The sequence below is a fragment of the Nesoenas mayeri genome (genome assembly GCF_963082525.1).
Source record: "Nesoenas mayeri genome assembly, chromosome: 4".
NCBI lineage: Eukaryota > Metazoa > Chordata > Aves > Columbiformes > Columbidae > Nesoenas > Nesoenas mayeri.
Window position 1 is genome coordinate 67,718,117 of NC_137540.1, and position 25,064 is coordinate 67,743,180.

The window sequence follows — 25,064 nt, forward strand, 5'->3', positions numbered from 1 at the left end:
TGCTTTCCTGTTCCGAGATTTTTTTGCATGTAATCAGGCTACAGAGAACAATGCAGATTAATCACCATGAATTTGGGACTGGCATTTATGTTTCTTAGAGTTAATGAAGTCAAACTGAGAACAAAGCAGCGTAAGCAAAGGAGAGCCAGACCTCACTAAGAAGTTAATAATTAATAAACACTTTGATTATATTTAACCCATCAGCAAAAATGCAAAGTAACTTTAAACACTGTAAATCTCACTGCAACAAATGGAGTTCCTCTATTTTCATCAGTACCTATGGTCTAGCAATCTTTTCAGGTGCAACGTAACAACTCAACATGACTTCTTATCACACTCCATCATCACCAATAAATTCATCATTAATTTCAAATGTATAGTATGAAGTTTGGATTTTTATGGATCTAACAAACAGATTTCACAGAATCACAGAATGTCAGGGATTGGAAGGGACCTCGAAAGCTCATCCAGTCCAATCCCCCTGCCGGAGCAGGAACACCCGGATGAGGTTACACAGGAAGGTGTCCAGGCGAGTTTGAATGTCTCCAGAGTAGGAGACTCCACAACCTCCCTGGGCAGCCTGTTCCAGTGTCTGTCACCCTCACTGAGAAGAAGTTTCATCTCATATTTAAGCAGAACCTCCTGTGTTCCAGTTTGTACCCATTGCCCCTTGTCACCGAGAAGAGCCTGGCTCCATCCTTGTGACACTCACCCTTTATATATTTGTAAACATTAATGAGGTCACCCCTCAGTCTCCTCTTCTCCAAACTAAAGAGACCCAGCTCCCTCAGTCTTTCCTTATAAGTGAGACGCTCCACTCCCTTAATCATCTTTGTCGCCCTGCACTGGACCCTCTCCAGCAGTTCCCTGTCCTTCTGGAACTGAGGGGCCCAGAACTGGACACATTATTCCAGGTGTGGTCTCACCAGGGCAGAGTAGAGAGGCAGGAGAACCTCTCTGACCTACTAACCACCCCCCTTCTAATACACCCCAGGATGCCATTGGCCTTCCTGGCCACAAGGGCACAGTGCTGGCTCATGGTCATCCTGCTGTCCACCAGGACCCACAGGTCCCTTTCCCCTATGCTGCTCTCTAATAGGTCACTCCCCAACTTATACTGGAACCTGGGGTTGTTCCTGCCCAGATGCAGGACTCTATACTTGCTCTTGTTATATTTCATGAAATTTTTTTGTTCAATCCAGTCATCTGAGACAACTCAATGTGAATCAAACCAAGTTTGCTGTATTTTTCCCACACAGTGACACTCTCAAACCCCACAGGCCAGTGGCAGAACTGGAAAATTAACGTGTCAGCACAATCCAAGCCTCTGTTTTACCATTGATAATGTAACTTGGTCCCAGATGTCTTCTGAAGCAGCAGGTTCCTTTCACATTTACCGTTAGTGCTGCCTGCAGGTTTCCCAGCTGTCAGATCATGTTTCTCACATTTGTTAATATCATCAGATCACACTGCAATGTAAACAGGTATTACTCACAAGCTCACATTTAAGTAACTCTGTAGTATTTAAATATGCTGCTTAAGTGAGCACAGGTAGAACCACAAAGGCATTAAGGAAGCAAAGCAACAGGTAGAAGTATCCTTTGTGAAAGCCTTTGATTTGGGTACTGATGAAGATGAACATCTGAACATCCTTCCTAGATTACTACACTGAGTATTAAAAAGTTGCATATTTATTAAATCCCCTTCCTAAGATTCACTTCCTCAGGACCCACAGTTCATTCATAAACTCCAGGTACCTTGGGTCACTCAGTCTTATCTTCAGTTACGTAGTCACACACAAGTCTATTGATGATGTAGAAGTTTTATTTTCAAGCATTAGCCATGTAAATATCTATACCAGGGGTCAGGGTGGAGGAAAGAGAGCAAGAGAAGGAATGATCTTATGCCACATTACCAAGAGATACAAGGATCAGATGCCTCGAAAGCTCTTAAAAATACCTCCCAGCTCTCCTCCAGTGTTCATTTAAAACAGCATTAGTTTGAAGCAGTTACGAAGGCAAAGGAAAATGAGTATGAACAAAGTATAATTAAAGGAGTACCTGCCCAAACTTGCCTGTAACAGAAGTTAAAAGATGAATTCTGTTATTTTCATAGATGTTAAATCAAACAGCAAAGATGGCATTTGAAACGTGAACATTAACATGACACACCAAGAAAAGCTGAGTTCGCAAGCTTTACACTTGCAGTGCCCCTGGATGACAAGACACAACATTCAGTTCTGGAGCCATTTAGCTGCAAGATCGCAATGAAAACACACTTAAAGCTTGTTCCTCAAGGGAAGAAACGTAGAGAAGATGTATTTCAAATCTCATCTGGGGATGTTATTTCAAGTTTGGGAAATGCTGACTTGAAGTTTTAAAGCACACGTGATTCCAGATGAGCTAGATTAGCTAAAACCTGCCATTCACGTGGCCTGACTGGAGCTGGCTCGCAGCTCTGTAGGCATGTGGGCCACGGTCAGAGCCAGCCCTCTGGGATGCATTTTGCTCGGAGCCCAAACGCTGCAGCCTGGCTGCAAGAACTCCAAAATGTAAATAATGAGGTAAAACAATCAGGTTGCACTCGATCAAAATCTACCCATGACATTTGCAGTTTGAAGGATATGAAAACAGCACCTGGGGTGATGATTACTCTGCCATACTTGGATCTATGTGCCATGGGAAAGAACAGAAACAAAATTATGGCAGAATTACGACTGCAAGAGAAGAGCAGGAGGTTTGGCTCAGGAGACTTCATTCTATATACACTATATAAACTTCTGCATGTTCCTGCTTCCAACTTTTTAACAAACGTACAAGTTACAAATCTTTTCATCTCTTCAAACAGTTATGCAAAACTTATAATTACAGTATAATTCTACAAGCAATCAAAGCTTTTTGTCTCCTAACTGAGGTGGAGCGAAGCCAATTCTGAAGCAATTTCTGCAACATTCTTCCAGCTGCACTGACTAAAATGAAATAAACCACCACCTGTATGGGGCAGGAGAGGCAGTGGGGAAAGCAGAAAAGTTACAGTAAGTTAAAAAGCTCTATTCTAAGCGCAATGTTTAATCTCCCCGTGCCCGGCAATTCATCCTCAGGGATAATGTTTCAAAAACGCAATGGGTATTCTTCTCTGCGTGACAAAAATATGACGAGTTTATTACTCAAACAAAATCTTCCCACAGCACAGTTCTGTTCCCTGGCTCCACGGCTGTACTAAAAGGTGACAAGAGCGGCTCATCATTTGCTATTAACACTTACAAGGAAAAACAATACGTAAAAAAAGAAATTAGTTTGACTGAGAATGCAACCAGCATGTGCTTTGTACATTGAGCTTCAAAGCTTCTTCCAGAATTTCCAGGGAACAGCCGAGCGCTGCAAAGTTAATCAAAACAAGCCGTCTGAGCAGCCGAGTCCTGCAGATCCTCCAGCGTTCAGCAGCGGGACCACCCAGAAATGGCTTTTAAGATGCGAGACTAACAGCTGGGAAACCAAGCTTAGGCAAGTTAAACCATTTCTTCTCCTGTGTAACATTATCCCCCACCCCACAGGACTGCTGCAGATAAATACAGACTCATTCACAAATACAGCTGGACACTGAAATTGGGTGTTTTCTGAGCTCAGCTAGAATCTTAGAGAAGTTTTGGCGAACATGACTACTAGATACAATTAAAAGTTCAATGGTGATGCTTGCTTGTGCAAACAGCGCTGTGATTGTGACACATACCCACATCTACAGAGTGCAAGTATTCATGTATATTTTTTCAATACTCCATATTTGATAGTTGCTGAGGGGAGATACCAGGGAAAAACCTATAGCAAGAATGCATCAAGACCATTTTTTAAAAAAAACAGAAAAATCACTTACAGTAATAGTTATATTTTATTTTCTCTTTAAGTTTCAATGTGCAGTATTTTCAGCATTTTTAACTTAAACATACATCTAAAATCATATGCTTTCCTTTGAGTACAACAGCTCTGGGGGCTGGGGCTCCAAGCTGTTGCTCATCATCGCCCTCCAACCCTACAAGACACGGCGGGTTTACCTCACCCTTCCTCAGGCTGATCTGGTGTGTGCACACGGACGGATGGGAACGAGGAGCTCACACAAAACGCACACGACAAAAAGCAGCACATGCTTCACAAATGCTCTGCAGCTTTTACACCCCGTTGACTCGAACGCAGCTAAAACCTGACGCACGACAGAAGCTCTCCTGGGCGTGACTGTGCGACTCCCAAGATTTTTCAACTGATGTTTAAGGCAGCATGCACAGAGGTCACCTGAAATCTCAATATTAGGTATTATTATAATTAGAATATTGGACTTCCCCCAAATTTTTTACTCTAGTCCTTACAGCAGCTTGTTTCACTTGAAAATAAACTACCTAAAAACTACCAAAGCACTTTGCTCTCTTACAATGTTCATCAGTTGTATCCTTATAACCACAATTATTATAGAAGTAAAAGAGCAAAGCACCTACCATTGTCAGTTGATTTCTACCTTCAGTAGAAAGTTTAGTTTGGATTGTACTTGGAAAAATTCTGCTTTATGCAATGAATAGACTTGAATCAGTTCCCCCTTTTCTCCTGCCCTAAGCCCTTCAACCACCGGGTAAGATCCTGAATGACCCAATTTAATTAAACTGCTTATTGCTCTATTTATTGCTCGTTATACCCCAAAATTTCTCTTATTTAGGAAGCATAAATTCTTAGCCGTGACAGCTCCACCAAATGTTAAGACAAACCAGGTCTGCTGCTCTTGGAGAACTGTCTTTGCAGTGTTTTTGACACAACCTCCTTATCTGCTATACAAAGTTAAGAGGAGAATGGCGAGACAGAATGCTCTTAAGGCAAATCTACTAAATATCACCAAATTACTTTTAACCCAGAAGGTTCCACTTGTTCCCCTCTTTGATCTCAATCTGTTCATTCATTACTGAGTGCTTTAGGAATGCTGCTGGTGGTCGAGGAACAAGCGATGTCTTGGTGCTAAGAATGCAGTCCTACCAAAGCAAAAGTGATGCACAATCATTCGCTAGATGCTTTAGGCAAGAAGCGACAGCTGAGTATATAGGCTGTAGAGAAGATTTAGATAAACTCACATTCAATTTCAACTAGCAAAGAGCATAAAAAGTAAAGAAAACACTTTGAATTCTGCAAATAACAACTACTGCGCTGGGTGTAAAGGAGGTGACAAACTGAAACAAAACGCAACCAAACTTTATTTAACAGGCGAGTGGGTAGCTGGCCCAAGAACTATTTATAAAATGTTGGCTAGCAAGGAGGGCCACGTTAGAGATTCAGTTAAGTGGGTTCTTTGACAACTGAACTGCAAATGAAGTTTTAAACATTAATCTGTCTTAACTATGCTCCCAATCATGCCGTACCTCTAATCTCGTAAGGCCGTAAGGAAGCCAGCTCCACCACAGAGCACATTAAAAACACGGCTTGCTTTGCTCGGCCAGGACACCAAATGTAAGCCCAAACACATTTCTACTCTCTTCTCAATGATAAACTGAAGAGCCTGATTTTCAGAATTAGCTGCCTACAGCAAGTTAAAACCATTCTGGGCCTTAAGTTAATCCCAAGGCACAAGTGATGTTTTTACTTCTCTTTAAATCTTGGTATTTCTTAGTAGCCATTGTTTTGCTGTTACTGTCCCCATCCCGCACCTCTTGGCTCTAGTCATGAGAAGCAGGCAGGAGTAATTTCACGTATGGTTTGAATCCTGAAGAAGTGAGGGTGGGGAAAGTGTACCTGGGAAGCGTGCTGCAGGTGTAATGTTGGATTTGAAGCACTGCCGGTGTGTGTTTCTACACTAGGAAGACCCTTAAGTTACATTCCCTTCAGGTCGTTGAGAATTTCCTAAGAGGAGGTTCTTCAGACACTTAGGACACAGGAGGTATGCTCCGACATATCTCCAAGAGAGTTAAAACAGAGGGAGTTATGCTACCGGAGAATCCGTGTGAGGTTGGAACTGACTGCAGCAGCTCTACAGCTTGACTAGAAATGGGGGAATGCAAATATTTGCTCGAAGGCCAGAAAGGGGTGTTTGAGAGAAAGGGGTCTGTCACACCCCATGTTTTTCAGTGTATTCCTTCCCTGGTTGGAAAGATTCTATGGCAAGTCCCAAAATGGGTTTGGGAAGGTTCAGAAAGGGGCTAGCTCCCGTTATCCCAAGGTAAAGTAACCAGCTATTCTGTGTTAATCATGAGGAGCTTAAAATGATGAATTTAACAGTTCGTAACACAACATATACGGTTATATGGTGAGAATATGACTAACCTGATGCCTAAAAAATATATTAAAAACTATTTTAAATTTTGGAAAATAGCTTACAAAAATATCTTCACTTAAACTGTATATCATACAAAAACTGACTGAAGTGTGGGTTTACAGTACAAAACGATTACTGGTGGTTACAAAAGGGAAAAGTGATCTATACTACCCTTAATGAAAGCAAAGGGCATTATGTCTCACTGCCTTGAATTAGTCTCGTATCAGAATTAAGATAATTTCCAACAGAACTCAAAATTTTCAAACAGTGTCTATTTTATTAAACTTCTGAACTCCTGTTCAGTTTCTTTTAAAAATCACCACAGTGCTGTGGCCCAAGGAAGAAGAGAAACCCAACTAAGGGCAGATATAATTGCTCTAGATAGTAAGATCTGTAGAGAGCTAAATACAGCAACATCTACAGTTGTTTCTGCTGCCCATCCTATCAGTTTAGTCTGCCATAGAGGAAGTGACACCAGTGGGTAATTACTTTGTAATTAATTTATGGGCAGAAGCAACAATTTTTGGTCTAGATTTGAATTAGTTTAAATACATGGGTTTAATAAATACAAATATACACATCTGTATACATTAAATGTTGTCACATGTGTATAATCTCAACATATACATTATATACAGAAATACATACATTACATGCTCCTCCTGACAACACTATTTCATTTTTCCAAGTGTCACCAAAAGGGAGTGATAAGAAAATGAAGAGAGGTTAAATATAGGATGTGACTGAGAACCAAGGTGTCATTTCTATATAATTATAACAAATACAACTAAAGACAAATGCTGCGCTGGATTTCTCCATGTTACGTTTAGGAATCAATGGGGTTCCCTGGGTGGCGAGTAAAACCTAAATCTGGCCCTGTGTAGTGTCCTAAAATTCATGCGTATTCGTACTGCATGTGTGTCTAAAGCATTATGTATAAAACAGGTAATAAAAGAGGTTGTGTGACCTAACACCTCAGCCAGTGCCAAAGTATTCCAGAGCAGCCTTCTCATCCTTCACTGCTGGCGTAAATCTACTCAAAGGAGAGTGCTTTCAATCCTGATGACTCTGTGGGCTCAGCTAGGAAAGGTCGAATGGTTATTGACCACTGGGGAGCTTGCACCGTTTTGTCTCTTAAAATGCTGTGCAGCAAATAAGAGCAGTTTTTTAAGTATAGAAAAGGCTGATCCAGAGTAACTAGTCCTCTCTTTTACTGTTATGCCTCAAAAAAAAAGGAATTCCAAAGAAGCTACAGTGAAGTGGATCACAAGAATGCCTCCTTAGTATGGTTTCTGAAGACAAATTAATCAACATATTCTATTCCAGTTTTAAAGCACTTTAAGAAAAAGTGAGATGCAACAAGATGTAATCTGTACATTAAGATGGATTTCCAAAAGGAACATGAATTTGAGCACAAGGAAGGAAAATGAGGACAATACAGATGTGAAGACATTCAGTAGCGTGGCTTGTGTTCATCTCAAATTACAGCACGGCTCATGCACCACACATCTTACAATTTTACATACTGTACATGATATAGAAATATTTAAGTTAAAATTTCTTTTACTGATATACTGTAATCAAATTTTAAATCCTGAGAAGAAAAAAAGGAAAAATGTGTGGTTATGTATGTGCACCATATCTCCGATATCACGAACACATACACCACAGGATATCAGAAAGTCCAGAGAGAAGAACTACATGCTGGAAGTGTAACTTATGAAAGCATTTTTTTCTTTTCCTTGTTTGGGAGAGACGTTAGGAAATAATTTCTATCCTGTACTACACAACAGTATATACAGGTACATAAAACTATGACGTTTTGTAATGACTGCAGCTTGCAATAACAGGGTTTCTGTCGGTTTCTTACTGGATGCACCACAGTGGCTTCAGCTGAACATCAGGAAGAAGAGTAATACCAGTTACCTTGTACGTAGTACCTGCTCGTATTTTAGTTTGCAAATATGTCTCAGGTTAGTCCCAAACACCACTGGAAAAATGCTGACATATCTATTTCTCCTCACAGGTGCCTGGCATCAACAGCAACAAGAACTACACTTGACTTTTCAGGTGATTTCCAGTGCTGCAGAGCACTTGTCCATGCATTCTGGAAGTAAAACAGGCAGGTCCATATTTACCACAAACGCAACCCCGATACTTTCTTGATCTTGCCATTCTCCGTAATACAATATCAGGTTCCAACACTAGTCATGCAGTTCTATTACACGTCAGGATGTTCAACATGCTGTGACCTTGTGGACATTTTGCAAACAACTTAGTAAGCGATGATACGGGGTTCCTGGAGATGCTACCACCTCAAACACAGACTGAAAGGCCCTTCGATCTAATTCTTCATCTATCTGATGTCGGTAGAAGTCTATGGCCACCAAACAGAAGATGTTAACATCCACTTGCTCTGATTTTCCCATTCTGCTGATAATATGTGGAAGACTGAAATATAAGTTAAGGTCATAATCTGACAGAAGAGTATCACCTTTTGGTATAGCACTTTAAATGGTGTATTTTTGAGTACACCGATAATGTTAAGGTGCAAAATATTGTCATGTAGGAATTAAACTGCTACTAGAGAACTCCTTTTTCTTCATTAACTTCACACAACTTCTTATCCCCAGAAATTCATTTTAACCTAGCAAGAGTTTTCTTGATCCATTAGAGCGAACAGTGCAATCAGCACCACAGCTGACAGCCAAAGAGCTCTGATGAGACTGAAAGTCATTAGGAAGTTTCAAATGTGACATATGGCCACTTTTCTGCCTGGTCATGAAATGTAAAAGTTATTTTTCTAATTATTTGTTTGGGTTGTTTGTTAGTTTTAAAATAAACCCAACACTGACACCATCAATGTCTTTTGGCCATTCTAACTTTTATGGCTGATGCAAAGCCCACTATTACTGCAGTGCACTTCCCTCCAGGGGGACACTAGCAAAATCAGTTTGCATGGAGAGTATAATTTTCATTAATACGAGTTTGTTCTCTCTCATTTTTTAAAATATATTTTATCTTCAAAAAAAAAAAAGCTTTTAAAGACCACGGCAAAGCTATTTGGTGCTTTTAAAAAGTCCTTCAAAGTAAGGACTTTCCCAATCATCTTGCATAGTCACATGGAACAGGTCTTAAAATAGTAGTTTTAGGTAACGTAATTCTCATTATCTGTTTAGAAGTTCTCTTTTTTCCCCCCAAATCTGAAACACCAATAGCATAAAGTGATATACACCACTACTAAGAGCAGTAAATCTGCTTTTTTTGCGTGTGTTACACTTGTACTCTTATCCTTCAAGGCTATCAATGTGCTTACCAGAATCACTATATTTACCCAGAAATAGCACACGTTCAGTCTTTTTAGGATACATTGCTGAAATCCATTGACTGGTGGAAGCACTGACAAAAAAACAGGAAAGACTCCACATCGCCATTGCCACGGGTGTTCTTTGTGTGAAATTAGAGAGTGAGAGCATCACCCAGTCACGGACCATTGAGGACTGTCCAGTGCTGTGTAGCGTCTGGAATACCTGCAAAAAATATTTTAGACAGGAATAAAGACGCGGTAGATAGACATGGGAAAGAGTTTAGTTTCTCTTGTACAGCTTCTCCCCAGCTACAAAGCTCTGAGGTTCACAAGCAGCTCTGAGCTGAAAGAATGAAAGAACACAAGTCCTAGACAAAGAGATTCTGCAAAGGAGCCAGGATCCAACTGGACTCGTGATATCTGCACCAAATGCAAAACTTGCCTGATGTCTCTACTTTTATACATCAAATGTGCTCCTCATGCACTCTCAAGTGATGCATGAGTCCAGTAAGCAGGTTCTGAAGAGAAAAATACCCAGAAGCCCAGCTCAGTCCACAGTAGCTTAACTGCAGAGCTCACAAGGCCAGAAGACCTGGGCTGGCTCCTTGAGATCTGAGAAGTCTGAGCTACAGGATTCCAACTTTCTCTTTTTTGCCCATTATCAGTGATTGAAGTGTACTGTGAGCTTTGTCTCCTGGGCAACATTCTAGCTCTCCAGCTAAATCATTGCAAAGGTATATTAGATCTAAGGAAATTGATATTTGCCTCTCTGATTGAGCTGTCAGTTATTTAGAAGTCTTCTGAAACATTTAAGGAACAAAATATATATAAACACTACCTTATAAACTACCGTTGCCATGAATTGTGGGTAAGGCTGCTGATTGGATAAAAATTCTCCAATAACTTTGTTCATTACGTCTTGCGGGGGGAAAAAGTCATCAAGGAACTGTGGAAGGATCCGAGCCACTACTCGAGCTTCAAAAGGAAATCCCTTCCTGATCCTGAAAGAACAGAAACCAACACATTTTATGATTGAATTCCAGTAAACATCTCATTCTTTTCCAGTTTAATCAGCAATAGAAAGAACATTTTACTTTCATCTGTAGATAGGCAAAAGCATCTTCAATGCTGAGGAATCAAAGTCTTCATGTAATCTTACTCTCACAGTTTACCCAAAGAGGTCTATCAAAGCTATTAGAAGTTTTTACAGGTGTCTTGTCCTCTCTCCCTCCCCACCTTTTTTTTTTTTAAATACTCGACATTTTCTGAAGTTCTGGAATTACATCCTAGGCAAGAAATTTATAATAGGAATGTTGAAAAAAATAAACAAGAACAAAAAAGGACAGGGAGATCACTACTCCTAGTTATCGGGGAAAATATCACTTATGAGCAGAACACTCATTTCCACTCATAACTTCTTTGCATATTTTTTTATTCAAGACCAGGATGACCAATACATCAAACAGAAGAAGCAACTCACCCTGCACGGTAGAGAGGGGAAAAGCTCCTCCAAATTAAAGACAATTTTACTTAATTAACACTGATTGGAAAATCCTCCTAATAAAGGCTGCATCTGTTGATGTGTCAAGATCAAGCTGCCATTGTGTGATTATTCCCTGCAGAAGTTATTTTCTGCTTGTAGTATTACTGATTGTTTTACTGACTCTTAGGAGTGATGCTTTCAGAAGCACTCAAGCACTGCTCCAATTCTGTTCTCACCAAGTGCAGCAGTGAAACCCTCATCTAGTTTTATGGAAAACCCACTGAACACTTTAAAAAATGTAAACCATTATCCCACAAACTACTGTGCAAAATCTAACATGCTATGTTCTCTTAAGACAGCTTGAGATAGTCAGATCAAAACAGGGATATTTTTAAATATTTCCATGAAATTAGTTCCATGCGAATACAGAAGTTTTACTGTACCCTTCCACTGCAATGATTTAACAGCCTTGGAAAGAGCAACACTTGGGTGGGGGAAGGGGAAACAGATTTTAAACTCTTAGGGTGGTTTGAAAGATTATTTCCTGTAAACTGGATTTATACCCTTGATTATGCAGAAGGCATCCCGAAAAGCACTTAAGAGTTTGACCTGAAGGGAGCTGGAAATACATTTATAAAGTATTATGGTTTGTACTACACAGTATCAGTTAGGACATGTCTGTTTTCCATTTACATTCCTGCACATTTGTGCTGCCTTCAGCAATTCCATCAGTGTTACTGTGTATACTAGCAGTATTGATTTTAAGCAATGGCAAGCAATGAAACATCATTAATTAAATATTAGAACTATCAAATAGGGAAGTGACCACACAGTGCCAAACAGAATAATTTCTCTCCCTCATCACACTTTTTATCCTCTTACCTATCAAAAAGGACAGACACTCGTTCCATAGCTACGATCACAGACTCACTGTCAGGAGCAGCAGGATTTGCATCTGTGGTACGACTGGGGCTGATTTTTTCCTTTCCTAAACCAAAAGAATTTGTTACAAATATACTGTGAATGCCAAAATAAGACTTTTTAGTCCTTGGTAACAAAAATAAATGAAGAAAATTAGCACTGTTAGTAAGCCAGTCGCTCAGCACATGAAAGGCTTAAAAAAAGTCAATACCTGTGTACATGCAAGTCAGCATTAATCCAAGTGCAGCCATGGCTCTGTGAGGGCTCTGTACATTCACTCTGTCAACACTCAGTTTAACCAGCGATTCACTATCCAGCCTAGAAAGTTGCTCTGAAAGGAGGAGTCGTTCTAATCCCCTCAGGACACAATGATAAATAATGGATGGCGTTGATTCATCACTTCCAGACACCATGACTCCACACATCTGAAATAAAGAAAAGCCAACTACCTGTTTTTGAGGTGTATTTAGGTCATACCACTGCAGCTCCTATGGAACTGAACCACGCATTAAGAAAACTCAATGAAACCAACCCCCAAAGCATACCCACGCTACAATAAAGTTCAGCGCTAAAGAACTCGGGTTACATGGCCACCTGGGACTGGAGGCATCACAACATACCTGTATAATTCCTGCAGAGAATTCAGGCCCTACATCAAGTGGGTAATTCTCTATCAAATAGAAAGCAGCTGCACACATTACCAAGATGTGCTGCTGGTTATGGATATTCACACAACTGTAAAAAAGCAAAAACACCTGTGGTCACTTACATCAAAGTTGCCCAGGTCACAAATAGAGACAATACAAACAATCCTTAAAAGCACTAAGTATTTTTTCACATGAAATTTGTGCAATATTTAAAATCGCACAAAGTACCAGCAAGATGGCATAAGAGAGCACTACTTATCATGGAAATCCAGTGCAACACAAAAAATTTTTCAGCAATATAATTACAAGCTATTATTCCCTGACTTGTTTAGGAGAAATAAACTTCATTACTGATCCTACAAGTCCTATTCAAAGAATGTGCATTTTGACAGAAAAAATAAGCGTTAGGAAACACAATTTACCAAAGAGCAAAAAAGCTGAGCTATCAAATAGTTTTCTCATCCTCAAATATTCTTTTGCTTCTGTAAATCAAACCTAAAATTGGCTGACAAGCTCCACTTGTGAGACTACAATGAAAATGCCAAAACCTGCTTGATACAACAGCCTGCTCTAAAATGTACTAACAGCAAACCATGAAGAGCCCTTTTGTTCACACATAAGCATGCAACAGTTTAGAGGGGTGAGGGGAAGAGTCTTACTGTGCTACTCCTCTCAAATTGGAGAGCAGATACTCGCTGATAATAGGAATAAGTTGCTTTGCAGTCTCATCAAGCAAGTCACACTCAAGGATGTAGAGAATTCCATGCAGAGCTCCAATCCGACTTGGCATATGGGTGCTTCTTAGGGTTGATTCCAGCAGTCGACTTACTGGTTCAGCCACAGCTTTATCCTATTAAATCCAAACAAGAATATTCATTAGAAGACAACACCGGTTCAAATACCGGTGACTCCTGTCATTGGGAAATACTTGGAACAAATTAAAGAGCAGAAAATATGGCATGAACCAGAGCCTGGCTTAAAACGTCTTTGAATAAAACGTCACAAGATTAATATAATCAGACAGGAGATGACTTGCACATTAACTAGTAAACTGATGCTACTTTGTTTTACCTGTAAAAAGTTCTCATGATTTAAAGCTCCCAAAAACCAAGATAAGCATTGGTTCAATAAATAGTATGTGCTATTAAGAATCCTATACACAAGACTCAAATGGTTGGGATTTTCTAGTCTTCCAGCTCACCACAAAGGATGCTTCTGTCTGAAACTGACTGGTAGATGCCTATAATCTGCATCCAAAAGAATACTCTGCCATTTATTCAACTCACAGAACAACATTTGTTCTCTGAGACCGCTGGCACTCAGACCTACACATCCTTCTCTCCATCACTGCCACGATCTAGACAAGGGAACCAAGTGCACCCTCAGTAAGTTTGCAGACAACACCAAGTTGGGTGAGTGTTGACCTGCTGGATGGTAGGAAGGCCATACAGAGGGATCTGGACCAGCTGGATTGTTGGGCTGAAGCCAATGGTATGAGGTGCCAGGTCCTGTGCTTGGGTCACAACAACCCCAGGCAGCACTACAGGCTTGGGGAAGAGTGGCTGAAAAGTGCCTGGGTGAAAAGGATCTGGGGGTGTTGACTGACAGCCGGCTGAACATGAGCCAGCAGTGTGCCCAGGTGGCCAGAAAGGCCAACAGCATCCTGGCTTGTATCAGGAATAGTGTGGCCAGCATGACTAGAAAAGTGATTGTGCTCCTGTACTCAGCACTGGTGAGGCCCCACCTCGACTCCTGTGTTCAGTTTTGGGCCCCTCACTACAGGAAAGACACTGAAGTGCTGGAGAGTTCAGAGAAGGGCAACAAAGCTGGTGAGGGGCCTGGAGCACAAGTGTAATGAGGAGCGGCTGAGGGAACTGGGGCTGTTCAGCCTGGAGAAAAGGAGGCTGAGGGGAGACCTGACTGCTGTCTGCAACTGCCTGAAGGGAGATGGAGGGTGTTGGTCTCTTCTCTCAAGTAGCAACTGACAGGACAAGAGGAAATGGCCTCAAGTTACACCAGGTAAGGTTCAGATTGGATATTAGGAAAAATTTCTTTACAGAAAGGGTTGTCAGGCACTAGAACAGGCTGCCCAGGGAAGTGGTGGAGTCACCATTCCTAGAGGTGTTTAAAAAATGTGTAGGTGTGACACTTAGGGACATGGTTTTGTGGTGGACTTGGCAGTGCTAGGTTAATGGTTGGACTCTATGGTCTTAAGAGTCTTTTCCAACCTAAATGATTCTATGTATAGTCTTCAAACGTCAAGCTGGTACCAGATACTTCACTCCTTGTCATCCAAGTACAAACATGTATTGGAATATGCAAAATCTATTCTAAAATGTTAGATTTGAGAAGTCTTTTTTTCTTACAATCTATTTTAAATATTTAGTAGAAGTAATTTATTTTACTTTGTCTCTATTCATTAAGTATTTAAGATACAGGTCAGTTTTACAGTGTGTGCTCTTTAGTTACTCTTTTTAAGTGGATTTTCTACATAACTGAGCACAGGACAACAAGCAACTCTTGATGGAATCAACTTTTTTTTTCCCCTTCCACTAACCTGTTATATTCAGCTCTTTGCTTCTGAGAAGGTGTTATTAGTTCACTGAGTGGGAAATTACAGCCTAGTCAGAACAATCTGATCTCCAAAACTGCTTCTGCGTGTTTGGCATCACTTTCACAGCCTTTTCCTGCACAGTTGCTGCTATAATAGCTACTGAAAACCACACCCCAAAAGTCTTCCAAAACTTTTCTTATCACTGTTATCCTTATAGTTTTATATTGGTCTCATAGAGAATTTCTAGAAATACTAACTTCTTTCAAAATAATTGGTAATTTTTTTCCTAAATAATCCCAATCTGACATCTCCATTGGAAAATACGACTGCTGTCTGGTCTACAGATTTAACAACAGCAATACATTTCATTAAACAATTTGCATTAATAATGTTCTTTCTGTAAAAACAGAACGATGTGTTAGAAGAAAGTGAAAAGTGAGGGAAAGAAAAGGGATACCTGACTAACAACGCTACGCATTTATCATATGCACTGTGTCAGTCTGTCACGAGATTACAGCCATTCACCTGTAGGACAAACCTAGAAATAGCTGTTTCACAGTTGTCATTTCTGCCTGAAATATAACAAATGAGTCCAGGGCAAAGGTAACACTCCACTGAGTAAGATAAATCAAAAAGTACATTAAATTAATCTCAAACCTCAAAAAAAATAATCAATCCAAACAACCTTTTAGTTTTAATATGTGGCAACTGGAGATAATGTTTGCAACCTCTGAAAACCCAGAATATATATTCTATCACTTCTTATAGCCAAATCAGCTAAGGGATTTTTTTAGAGACAAACCACTGTTACCAAAGACATCAGATCTTGCAGCAGAAGCTAAGGATGAGTTAACCTAGACACTCATGAATTTGCAATAAAATTCCATGAGAATTTCTTACCATTCCGAGAACAGCAGCAGCTTTACAAGTGGCTGGTATCAAATACTGTACAAGAATCTCATCTTCTGATGGATGCACCTTTCGCAATTCTGTCAATGTTGTATACATCATCTCAAACTGATTCCTTTCTGTAAATAAGTCTGATACTGCCAGAAGCTGTACACAAATTAAAATTGAATAGCAAAAAGTCCATTAGCAGACAGCCAAAAATTGACTCTCCCTCTGTTACAATTGCCAGCAGAAGATTACTCAATCGAACTATTAAATGTGTAAACATTAACTCAAGAAGCTAAAATAACTATTGTTAACTTGTCCGGAATTAACTCCAGCATTCCTCTCAGGTAAGAGTTTGCTCCTAATTGTTCTTTTTTTCCAAAAGGTTTAAAAAGCCAAACCCACTATAGTAAGTAATTCTGGAAAATGAACAAATGTCTCTATTCACAATGCACTAAACCATCCCACAACACACAAGACCTACTGACTTGCAAGGATAGTTTCATTTAAAGTCTTCTGTGAGAGTGAATAATGGCTATCAAGACAAATTCCACACTTGTGTTCTTTAGTTTTACTTCTACACTTCGTCATTTTAATGCTCTAACACACTGTTCCACTTCCTTAAAAAGAGGTAGGATAAGCAAAGCCTGAAACCAACTTTTAGCAAGTAGTCAAGTAAAATACTGACTATCATTAAGTGACAATAATGCTTTTGTAACATAGTAGCAGAATATGCAATTCAGATACTTACATATTTTAAAATAGTATAATGTTATAGCTGCTCAAGTTATATTTCTGCACTGCCCATATAATAGCACTGCCAAGAAAAATCAGTGTTTCCCACATATTGAAAGATGCTTTACAAATGCTGCTTAGCTCCGAACATTTGGTAACATAAACTCAATTATGACCCTGAAAAACAGCTTAGACTTACTGATCGCACAACTTCGCTAATCAAAATGACAGGTGTTCTCTTGCTAGGGTTCGATGGTAATATCCACTGACTATACAGCTCCAGCAAAAACTGAGAACAAGAATGTATATCTACACCAGCCCGGTGTTTCCTGCAAGGCACAACAAGCAAATGTTAAAGTGTCTGTTCTTCAGCCCTGGTAAAATGCTTGATTTGAAATAACAACAGAATTATTTACCAGTGTCCAATTCATAAAGCCAGTTTATTGAACTCAGCATAAAGAGATAAAAGCTTATTGCTAAGTCAAAGGAGAGGAAAGGAAAAATAAGACACACCTGGTGTTAATAGGAGAGGTTGGTGGTGAGGAAGGAGCAGGGACGTCATTCTCATCTTCCTCATCCTCACCCCACTCTTCTTCTCTCAGTGGAGTGATGTTATTTCCTAACCATATGGAGTGTATAGAGACCTTGCAACATGAAAAAAAAAATCAAATAGAAAAGAAGCACAACATTTAGCACCCCTGTAGTCAGATTAGAAAATATTACAATATTACAAGTCCAATACATTTTTTATTTAAATGACAGGCAACACACCACAGCCTTAAATAACATTTACATGAACTGCACGTCACTCGATTTTTCAGTATTTTTTTATCCTTAATTTTTTTAAACCTTTTTCAACCCACTTTAAGCTGCATGGCACAGCAAAACCAGCAGCACCATGTGCTTAGTACAGCACATATAACCTGTAAGCACACACTAACAACATGCCTGCATCATCCCCAGATCATAGCAGAGTTAAAATCGAAAGAGAAGTACAAATATTTACAATTGACATCATGTAATAAAGTAATTCAGAAAGAACTGGAACAACTGCAGTTCAACAGAAAACACATTCCTAATTCTTCTTAAACCATAACTCAGCATATCTGATATAGTAACCTTTCTTCTGAAAGGGGTGGTCAGTAGGTTAGAGAGGTTCTCCTTCCTTACTCTGCCCTGGTGAGACCACATCTGGAATATTGTGTCCAGTTCTGGGCCCCTCAGTTCCAGCAGGACAGGGAACTGCTGGAGAGAGTCCAGCATAGGGCAACAAAGATGATGAAGGGAGTGGAGCATCTGCCTTATGAGGAAAGGCTGAGGGACCTGGGGCTGTCTACCTTGGAGAGGAGGAGACTGAGGGGTGACCACACTAATGTTTACAAATATATAAAGGGTGAGTGTCACGAGGATGGAGCCAGGCTCTTCTCGGTGACAACCAACTATAGGACACGGGGTAATGGGTTCAAACTGGAACACAAGAGGTTCCACTTAAATTTGAGATGAAACTTCTTCTCAGTGAGGGTGACAGACACTGGAACAGGCTGCCCAAGGAGGCTGTGGAGTCTCCTACTCTGGAGACATTCAAACGTGCCTGGACGCCTTCCTGTGTAACCTCATCTGGGTGTTCCTGCTCCAGCAGGGGGATTGGACTGGAGGAGCTTTCAGGTCCCTTCCAATCCCTAACATCCTGTGATTCTGTAATCAGATGAGACTACGATTTTGGTTACTTTGACACTGGCTAGATAAGCAGTTACCTACAAAAAAGAAAACTTCATAGTTCTTCTTTAAGTTTTCTTTATAAAATTAAAGTCTCAGAACAATAAGACACGCTGATGACATTCCATAAATTATCTGTCTAAAGATTCCAAAAGAGAATCAGCACTTCCTGTGTGTTTCAATACAGATATTAAATTTTCTGCTACTTTACCTACCTAGCTCAAGACTTTTTTAGACAAGTATTCACGCTTACATAGAATTATTTTTCGTGTTAGGCAAAAGTATACACACAGTATTTTTCAAGCAAGATGTCTAATGCCTAGTATTATTACAGAGTTAACAGGTTATGTAAATAAAGTGTGGCTCCTGTAAACCTGCAAATCACTGAATATTCAAGCCATTTAGAATCTCAAGAGATAATACACACTCCTAGAGACGGACAAGTAGTTGTTTAGTCTTTCCTATGCAAAAGATTCTGCAAGAAAAATGTCATCTGAGTTTAGTATTTATATTTTTTTCATTAATGCATACAATTCAAACAGTGAAATAATACATTTAAAACTTATAAGTAACTTTATGTAAAGGCTAATATTTCAAGGAGATAAATAACTGAATAACTATGTTCTTATTCACTGTATGTAGTGCTAATTTTCCAGCTAACATCATCCAGTGAAATTTATGTCCCTACAATGGGTTTATTTAAAATCAAAACAACATTGCTTATTCTATGTCCAGTGATTTTTCATTTCCTAAGAACTACTACAAGCATGCAAAAGCAAATTAAAATCTAGTACTCAAACTGGAAGCTACAAAGGCTCTTTAAGACGCAACGCAGAATAGAACAACTCAAGAGCTGGCTCACAGGCGGACCTAACACAACAATGTCAAGTAACATCTCAACTGAATTTTCACAAATTGGAAGAAATGTAATGAAAGTGAAGAGTTTAACAAACCTGTCCCAGTTTATAATCCATATCTCCTATTTCTCGTTCAGTGTTGATCTGCAGTAGGAGTTTTTCATGGCTGATAAGAGCACCTATAACAAAACAGATGACAAGATTTTAAAACATGCATTAAAAAGCAGAGGTGAAAATGGCTTCATTTTCTGCAAACTGGTTTTCAAATAAATTCCTAAATTCTTTTCCACTTTTTAAATGTAAACAAAATTCCTTTGCCCCTTCCTTCGACACAAAGGACTTACCTGTAGTAGCAGGAGAAAGTGATGGAACAGGGTCCCAGGCTTGATATAAGTGATGAGTAGCAATATTATCTCTCTTGGATACCATTGCTTGGATTTCCTGTTCAACAATTCCCCTGATAACACTCAGCTTCCTTCCAAACCTGAAAGCCCAACATAAATCAATTTGAGCAGATTTTCCCCTATTTTTGTGCAAGTCTGACTAGCTTACTCTACCACATTATGTGTCCATGCTTATTTTCATTATCAGGAATGTTAAAACTAAGAAATGTTGAGAAACACACTCTGCACACCATTGACTAGATTTTAATAAGATATCGTCTTTTGCAGTCTTTTAACTCAGCAGGTTTGTGATTTTAAGTCTGTATAACTTCTGTGTAAACAGATCCACTTGTATACAGTCTAGAAGTATTTTTGCTACAGCTAGATTAAGCTATTTTAATTCTGTATTAATCACAAGTACAACCTTCATGCATTTTAGAGAAAGTAAAAAAAATACCTTGTGTCAAGAGCTTTTAAAGCTTTGTTGCGGGGCTGCTGTTCCAAGCAGCTGACTGCTGGGTTGCCTGCGACAGGTATTGTCATAGCACTCAGCACCAAGGAAGTGATGGCTTGAACCGCAAGAACATTAATTTGGGTCCTCTCTGTATCTTCCTGTAAAAGGAATTTAATGTCATTTGAATCGTAAAATAAAGAACCCTGAAATCCCTGAATATTCATTTGTCACCTTTGACTAAGTCAACATCCTAACATCTAGACTTCTTTCCATTCAGAAATCCAGCTGACATAAGCAATGCATACAAAGCACTGTGACTGTAGCAGCAGCACATCCATCTCATCAGCCATTCCGCATGCATCCTCTCCTACCCCAACAGCATTAAACCCTCGAGATGTCCATTTGGGAACTTCCAAAGTGTTTTGTTTCTTTGTTTGCATCTATCTATTGAAACAAACCATCAAATAAGACCAAGTCTCAGTTGGAGAGTCCGCAGAGAAGGAGCCATGCAAACTGTTTTTAGTAACTGCCTGCTTAGGAACAAAACTCAACCTCATCATGAATTTTCAGCAGCATTTCTCTACGCGTCATTATCCAGATGCATCCAAAGTTCTTTCTGAACCAAGATGCTACACATTCAGCATTTAGCACTACTGTAAAAGTGTGGGAAAACTATAACACAATTTTTCTTAAAATAGTTGTTTAGATTCAATTAGTCATACTTGCTATTTTATATATTGCTATTTTTCCCTAACAGAAGTATTTCGAACTATACACATTGCATCAAGTACTTTTCTGCTGTAAGTCATCACCACTGTACTGGTCTGTTTCTTACCCTTTAAAAAACCAAAAAAATCTTAAAATAAACTTGCAGCACCATGGGTTGTAACTCATCCTTCCTGTGTTGATGGCAGCAAGAACTTTCACCGTGCATTTAAGCTTTTTCTCAGAACTATCTATCATCAGTACTTCCACTAAGTTTGTTTGCGGTTGGTTTGCTTGGTTAGTTTTTGTTTGGTTGGGCGGTTTGTTGCTGTTTCTGTTTGTTTGTTTATTTAAAACAATCTAAAAGTAGAACAAAAGCAGAAACATTTGCAGATTCTGAAGTGGCAGAAACATTCTCAGTTTTTGTTTTGCCTGTACAAATTCTGATCCTTTCTTGAAAGTATGAGTTCACAAGAGAGTCTGAAACTTTCTAGAAAATGTAAGATGGCAAGAAATTTTCAATTATTTTTCAATTTTCAATTCTTTTTTTTCAAAAAGAATCTTCTATTTTTATTTCAGAAAATATTAACGTACATAGTGCTTAAAATGTTTGCAATTGTCAACATATTATTTTTCCTTGGAAAGTAAAGGAAGAGTTTGTGTTCTACAAATAAATGGATTCTACATGACAAATAAGAAACTATCGAATGCCAGGTTGCCTGAAGTCTGATCCAATGTGCTGTAGAAAAAAGTAAGCAGAAAACTCTGCAGGCTGCACAAGACGACTCCAAGCCAGGCTAGCTAACAGCAGATGCTAACCCAGGGAAGAGGGATGATGATGTCCTCCTCCTTTTTTGGAGTCTGACACCTAAGAAGCAGGGGAAACAAATCCCTTTGTCTGCTACCCAGCATCCACTACTCAAAGGCATCTACTCTCTAAATTCTTCAAAATGCTTTAAGCTCTGCACCTGTCATCAGGACCATCCACAGTCTGGGAATGAACGCTGTATGAGTCTAGGAAAAGAAACCTTTTAGGTCAAAGAGCTAGAACATAGTAAATTCAGTTCACTACTAGCTTAAGACATCTGAAGAGCGCAAGTCTTTCTTGATAGTCAAGTTCACACTCATCTTTGCTTTTGGTACAGATACATTTCTACATGGCTGATCCCCAAATGCCATCCACCAAATTCTGAACACCTACCTGAGGCATCCAACTGAGAAGCCCAAGATACAGTCTACAACTGGGAGTGAGAGACATAGGCATGTATCTCCAGGTCAATTCACTTCTACTCAAGAATCTTACAAAAAAAATCTTACCAAAGAAACTTCCTTTGAAGTTTGATTATTAGATAGCACACATAACTGCAGCAATATATACTAGTTACAGTTAAGTAGGATATTTCCTAAAGGCACAATTCTCTCATGCTTTGTTTCTCTCAAAGTTTTTGGAATTCCTATTGTGCCTATAGCCAAATACCTAATCAAGCAAACTTTGTATTAGTACGTCACTCAACACAGTTCAAAGTTGAGACAGCTTTCACTAAAATTTTTCCATACTATTTACATGCTTGTAGAAGCTTTGAGTTAAGAGATGGACATGTATTCATATCCCTGTTGTGAAGGAAGACAAGCAAATCTAAAATGGAAATGCTTTCTTAGTTTTTGTCCCATTCAGTGAATGACATTACCTCCTGCTGGTTCTCCTCTTGGTCCATTACAATAGGCTGAGTTACAAGCACACCAAGCAAAGTAGCCCAAGTCTCTTCAAACTGAGTACGGCTGATCCACCCTAAGGAAACATTCAGAGATAGTCACTTATGTCTTAATATAAAATTAAGCCTGGAACAGCATTAAAAATGGTATAATGTTTCCATAGATTTCATTTCATATCAGTTCCTAGTCGATTCAGCATTTTTTGTAATCACTACAGCTTAAACATTTTAGAAAGTGACAAACCATTTATAAGGGTTCTGAACATTATTTAAATGATTCTGTTCAGGTTGTTTCTCATATACATTCAAAATCTTCACGCCCTAAAAGCAAAATTACTCAAGTATCTAGAAATAGGCTATTAAAATTCAAGCACTTCTCAAAGTTTTTCCAAACAGGTTTTTACCTATAAAAGACTGCAGAGGATTCCTGAATAATTCTCTGCAGCTTATACTAATGAAATCTAAAGAACTGAAAAAGCAAATATCATCTTAGGCACCAAATAAATCAGTGCTACAGGAATTAAAAAAAAAAGAAGAGAGACTTCTGTAAGTATATTGAAAATTTGATGCATTACTCTTGACAGTCTCATGTGTTGACAAAGACTTGAACTCTTAAGCCCCACTGCTCTTGTTCAGTAAACTCTGACATATCCAGAAGCTTCAAAGCGACAGCATCTCATTTAAAATATTGAGTGTGGCAATAAATTCTATTTATAAGTTATGCATGAATAAAAGAGGGGGAAACAAAATATTCTCAAATATACTGTCAAGTCTATGTGTGTCAATAAATTCTATTTATATGTTATGCACGAATAATAAAGGAGGGAAGCAAAATATTCTCAAATATACTGTCAAGTGTATGCTCCAGAGAACAAGTGGCCATTCTGTAGAGCACAGTGAAATCACCTCCCTGACGTGGAATAGTTTTTGACTTAATTTCTAGAATTTATATTTTTTTTCTGCATTGAGCAAAATGTAAGAATTATTGCAGCACAGTTACAAACCTGCTCTGAAATATTATTTCCCTTCCACATCAGCAATAAAAATAAACGGTGGCCAATTCAGCTACCCAGTAATTCACAACACAGGTAAAGGCCCAATAAAGGCCAACTGAATTAATTTTTGTACATACCGAGTGTATTAATGCGATAGATGAACTCTTTAAAGATTTCTTTTTCTTGAAGAAATTCTACTGGGATTTCAGGAAAAACTGTGCCGAAGTCACCTGCAGGCTTTGGTGACCAGCCTAACTTCCAGACCTGAAGAAATACGAAGACAGACTACTTATCGAAAACAGAAGTAGTATTAGCATGACAGCTATAACTGTATATGCACCATTCAAAAGCAATGAGACATCAGTTAATACAGTAATTCTCCAAACAGGAAAAAAAAAGAAGAAGAGAGAAGCTGTATTTCTAATTTTTTTTCATATTTCTCACTATGAATTAATTATTCAGTCCTAATGTCTAAGTTTGGACATGAAAGCAAATAAGTCTGTCATATTTCAGTTTAGAATTAAAATGCCAGGTGACTCCTAGATTTTGCAGAAAGGTAATTCAGGGAAAATATTTCATGTACTACTGATGGCTGAAAAAGCACAAAGATACATCTGAGAGTATGCAAAGAAGTCTCAATCCAAAAATTAGTATCTTTTGACATCCCCTCAAAAATAAAGTGCTGACAAACAGAAAAAAGGCCAGAGAAATAGCCTTGCACATATCACGAAATCCCTTTTTGCTCTACCTAATAAAGCATTTAGAAATGTTTCTGATAATGGTTTCAAAGTTTATCAAAACAAAGTCATTTCAAGGTACTAATGGTACCTGGAGGTAATCACTGGTGTTCTTAAAACCATGTTACAGTGACCAAGAAGAAAAGGGTGAAATACCTTGTCCAAAGGATCCAAGATGAATTTGGAAAGAATGGTAATATACAACCCAAAAGTATCTGTATGGCACACCATGGTATGGTACTACACACAAATACCTGAGTTGGTTCAGACACAACTTCAGACATCTCATCACCATCATTGTGGTACTTAGCATGACAAAAAAATGAATTTGTCAATTTGGGTGTTAAGAAGAAAGCAGTGGTGTAGTTTTTGTGCTCTTTCCAGGGTAAGCAATCCCACTGAGCAGGAGGAAATATCAGAAGCATCCAAGTCACTGCTTGCTTTTCCTCTCTTTACCAACTGGACATTCTTTCACATAAGAATGTGAGGAGTGACCACACTCCTTTCTAATAAAATCTCTAACTGAATGCTTATTTGGTATCTTTACAATGATTTGCAGATATCTTTACAGTGTTTAAAGAGACAAACTGGCTAATCAAAGTAGCTAAAGGTTGAAGTCTTACTGACATAAAACTTAAGATGCAGCACCATGTTTAGTTTTCAAAAAGTTGATCAATCGCTTTCA

The 25,064-nt window shown here is 38.9% G+C and overlaps 1 protein-coding gene across 2 annotated transcripts in view; it reads right to left on the reverse strand.

Moving 5' to 3' along the window:
• Positions 1–3,906: 3,906 nt before the first annotated feature.
• Positions 3,907–25,064, reverse strand: part of HTT (huntingtin) — an 84,779-nt gene continuing 63,621 nt past the window's right edge. For both annotated transcript variants that reach the window (XM_080343148.1, XM_080343147.1), the window contains exons 53-67: positions 23,780–23,906; positions 22,624–22,724; positions 20,234–20,388; positions 19,738–19,877; positions 19,490–19,572; positions 17,334–17,464; positions 17,020–17,149; positions 16,092–16,247; positions 13,297–13,487; positions 12,611–12,725; positions 12,202–12,415; positions 11,952–12,057; positions 10,425–10,587; positions 9,649–9,809; positions 3,907–8,730 (exon numbers count right to left, since the gene is read on the reverse strand). In XM_080343148.1, the coding sequence (XP_080199274.1) occupies positions 8,517–8,730; positions 9,649–9,809; positions 10,425–10,587; positions 11,952–12,057; positions 12,202–12,415; positions 12,611–12,725; positions 13,297–13,487; positions 16,092–16,247; positions 17,020–17,149; positions 17,334–17,464; positions 19,490–19,572; positions 19,738–19,877; positions 20,234–20,388; positions 22,624–22,724; positions 23,780–23,906 (2,187 nt within the window). In that variant the 3' untranslated portion in view covers positions 3,907–8,516. The remainder of the gene's footprint in view (positions 8,731–9,648; positions 9,810–10,424; positions 10,588–11,951; positions 12,058–12,201; positions 12,416–12,610; positions 12,726–13,296; positions 13,488–16,091; positions 16,248–17,019; positions 17,150–17,333; positions 17,465–19,489; positions 19,573–19,737; positions 19,878–20,233; positions 20,389–22,623; positions 22,725–23,779; positions 23,907–25,064) is intronic.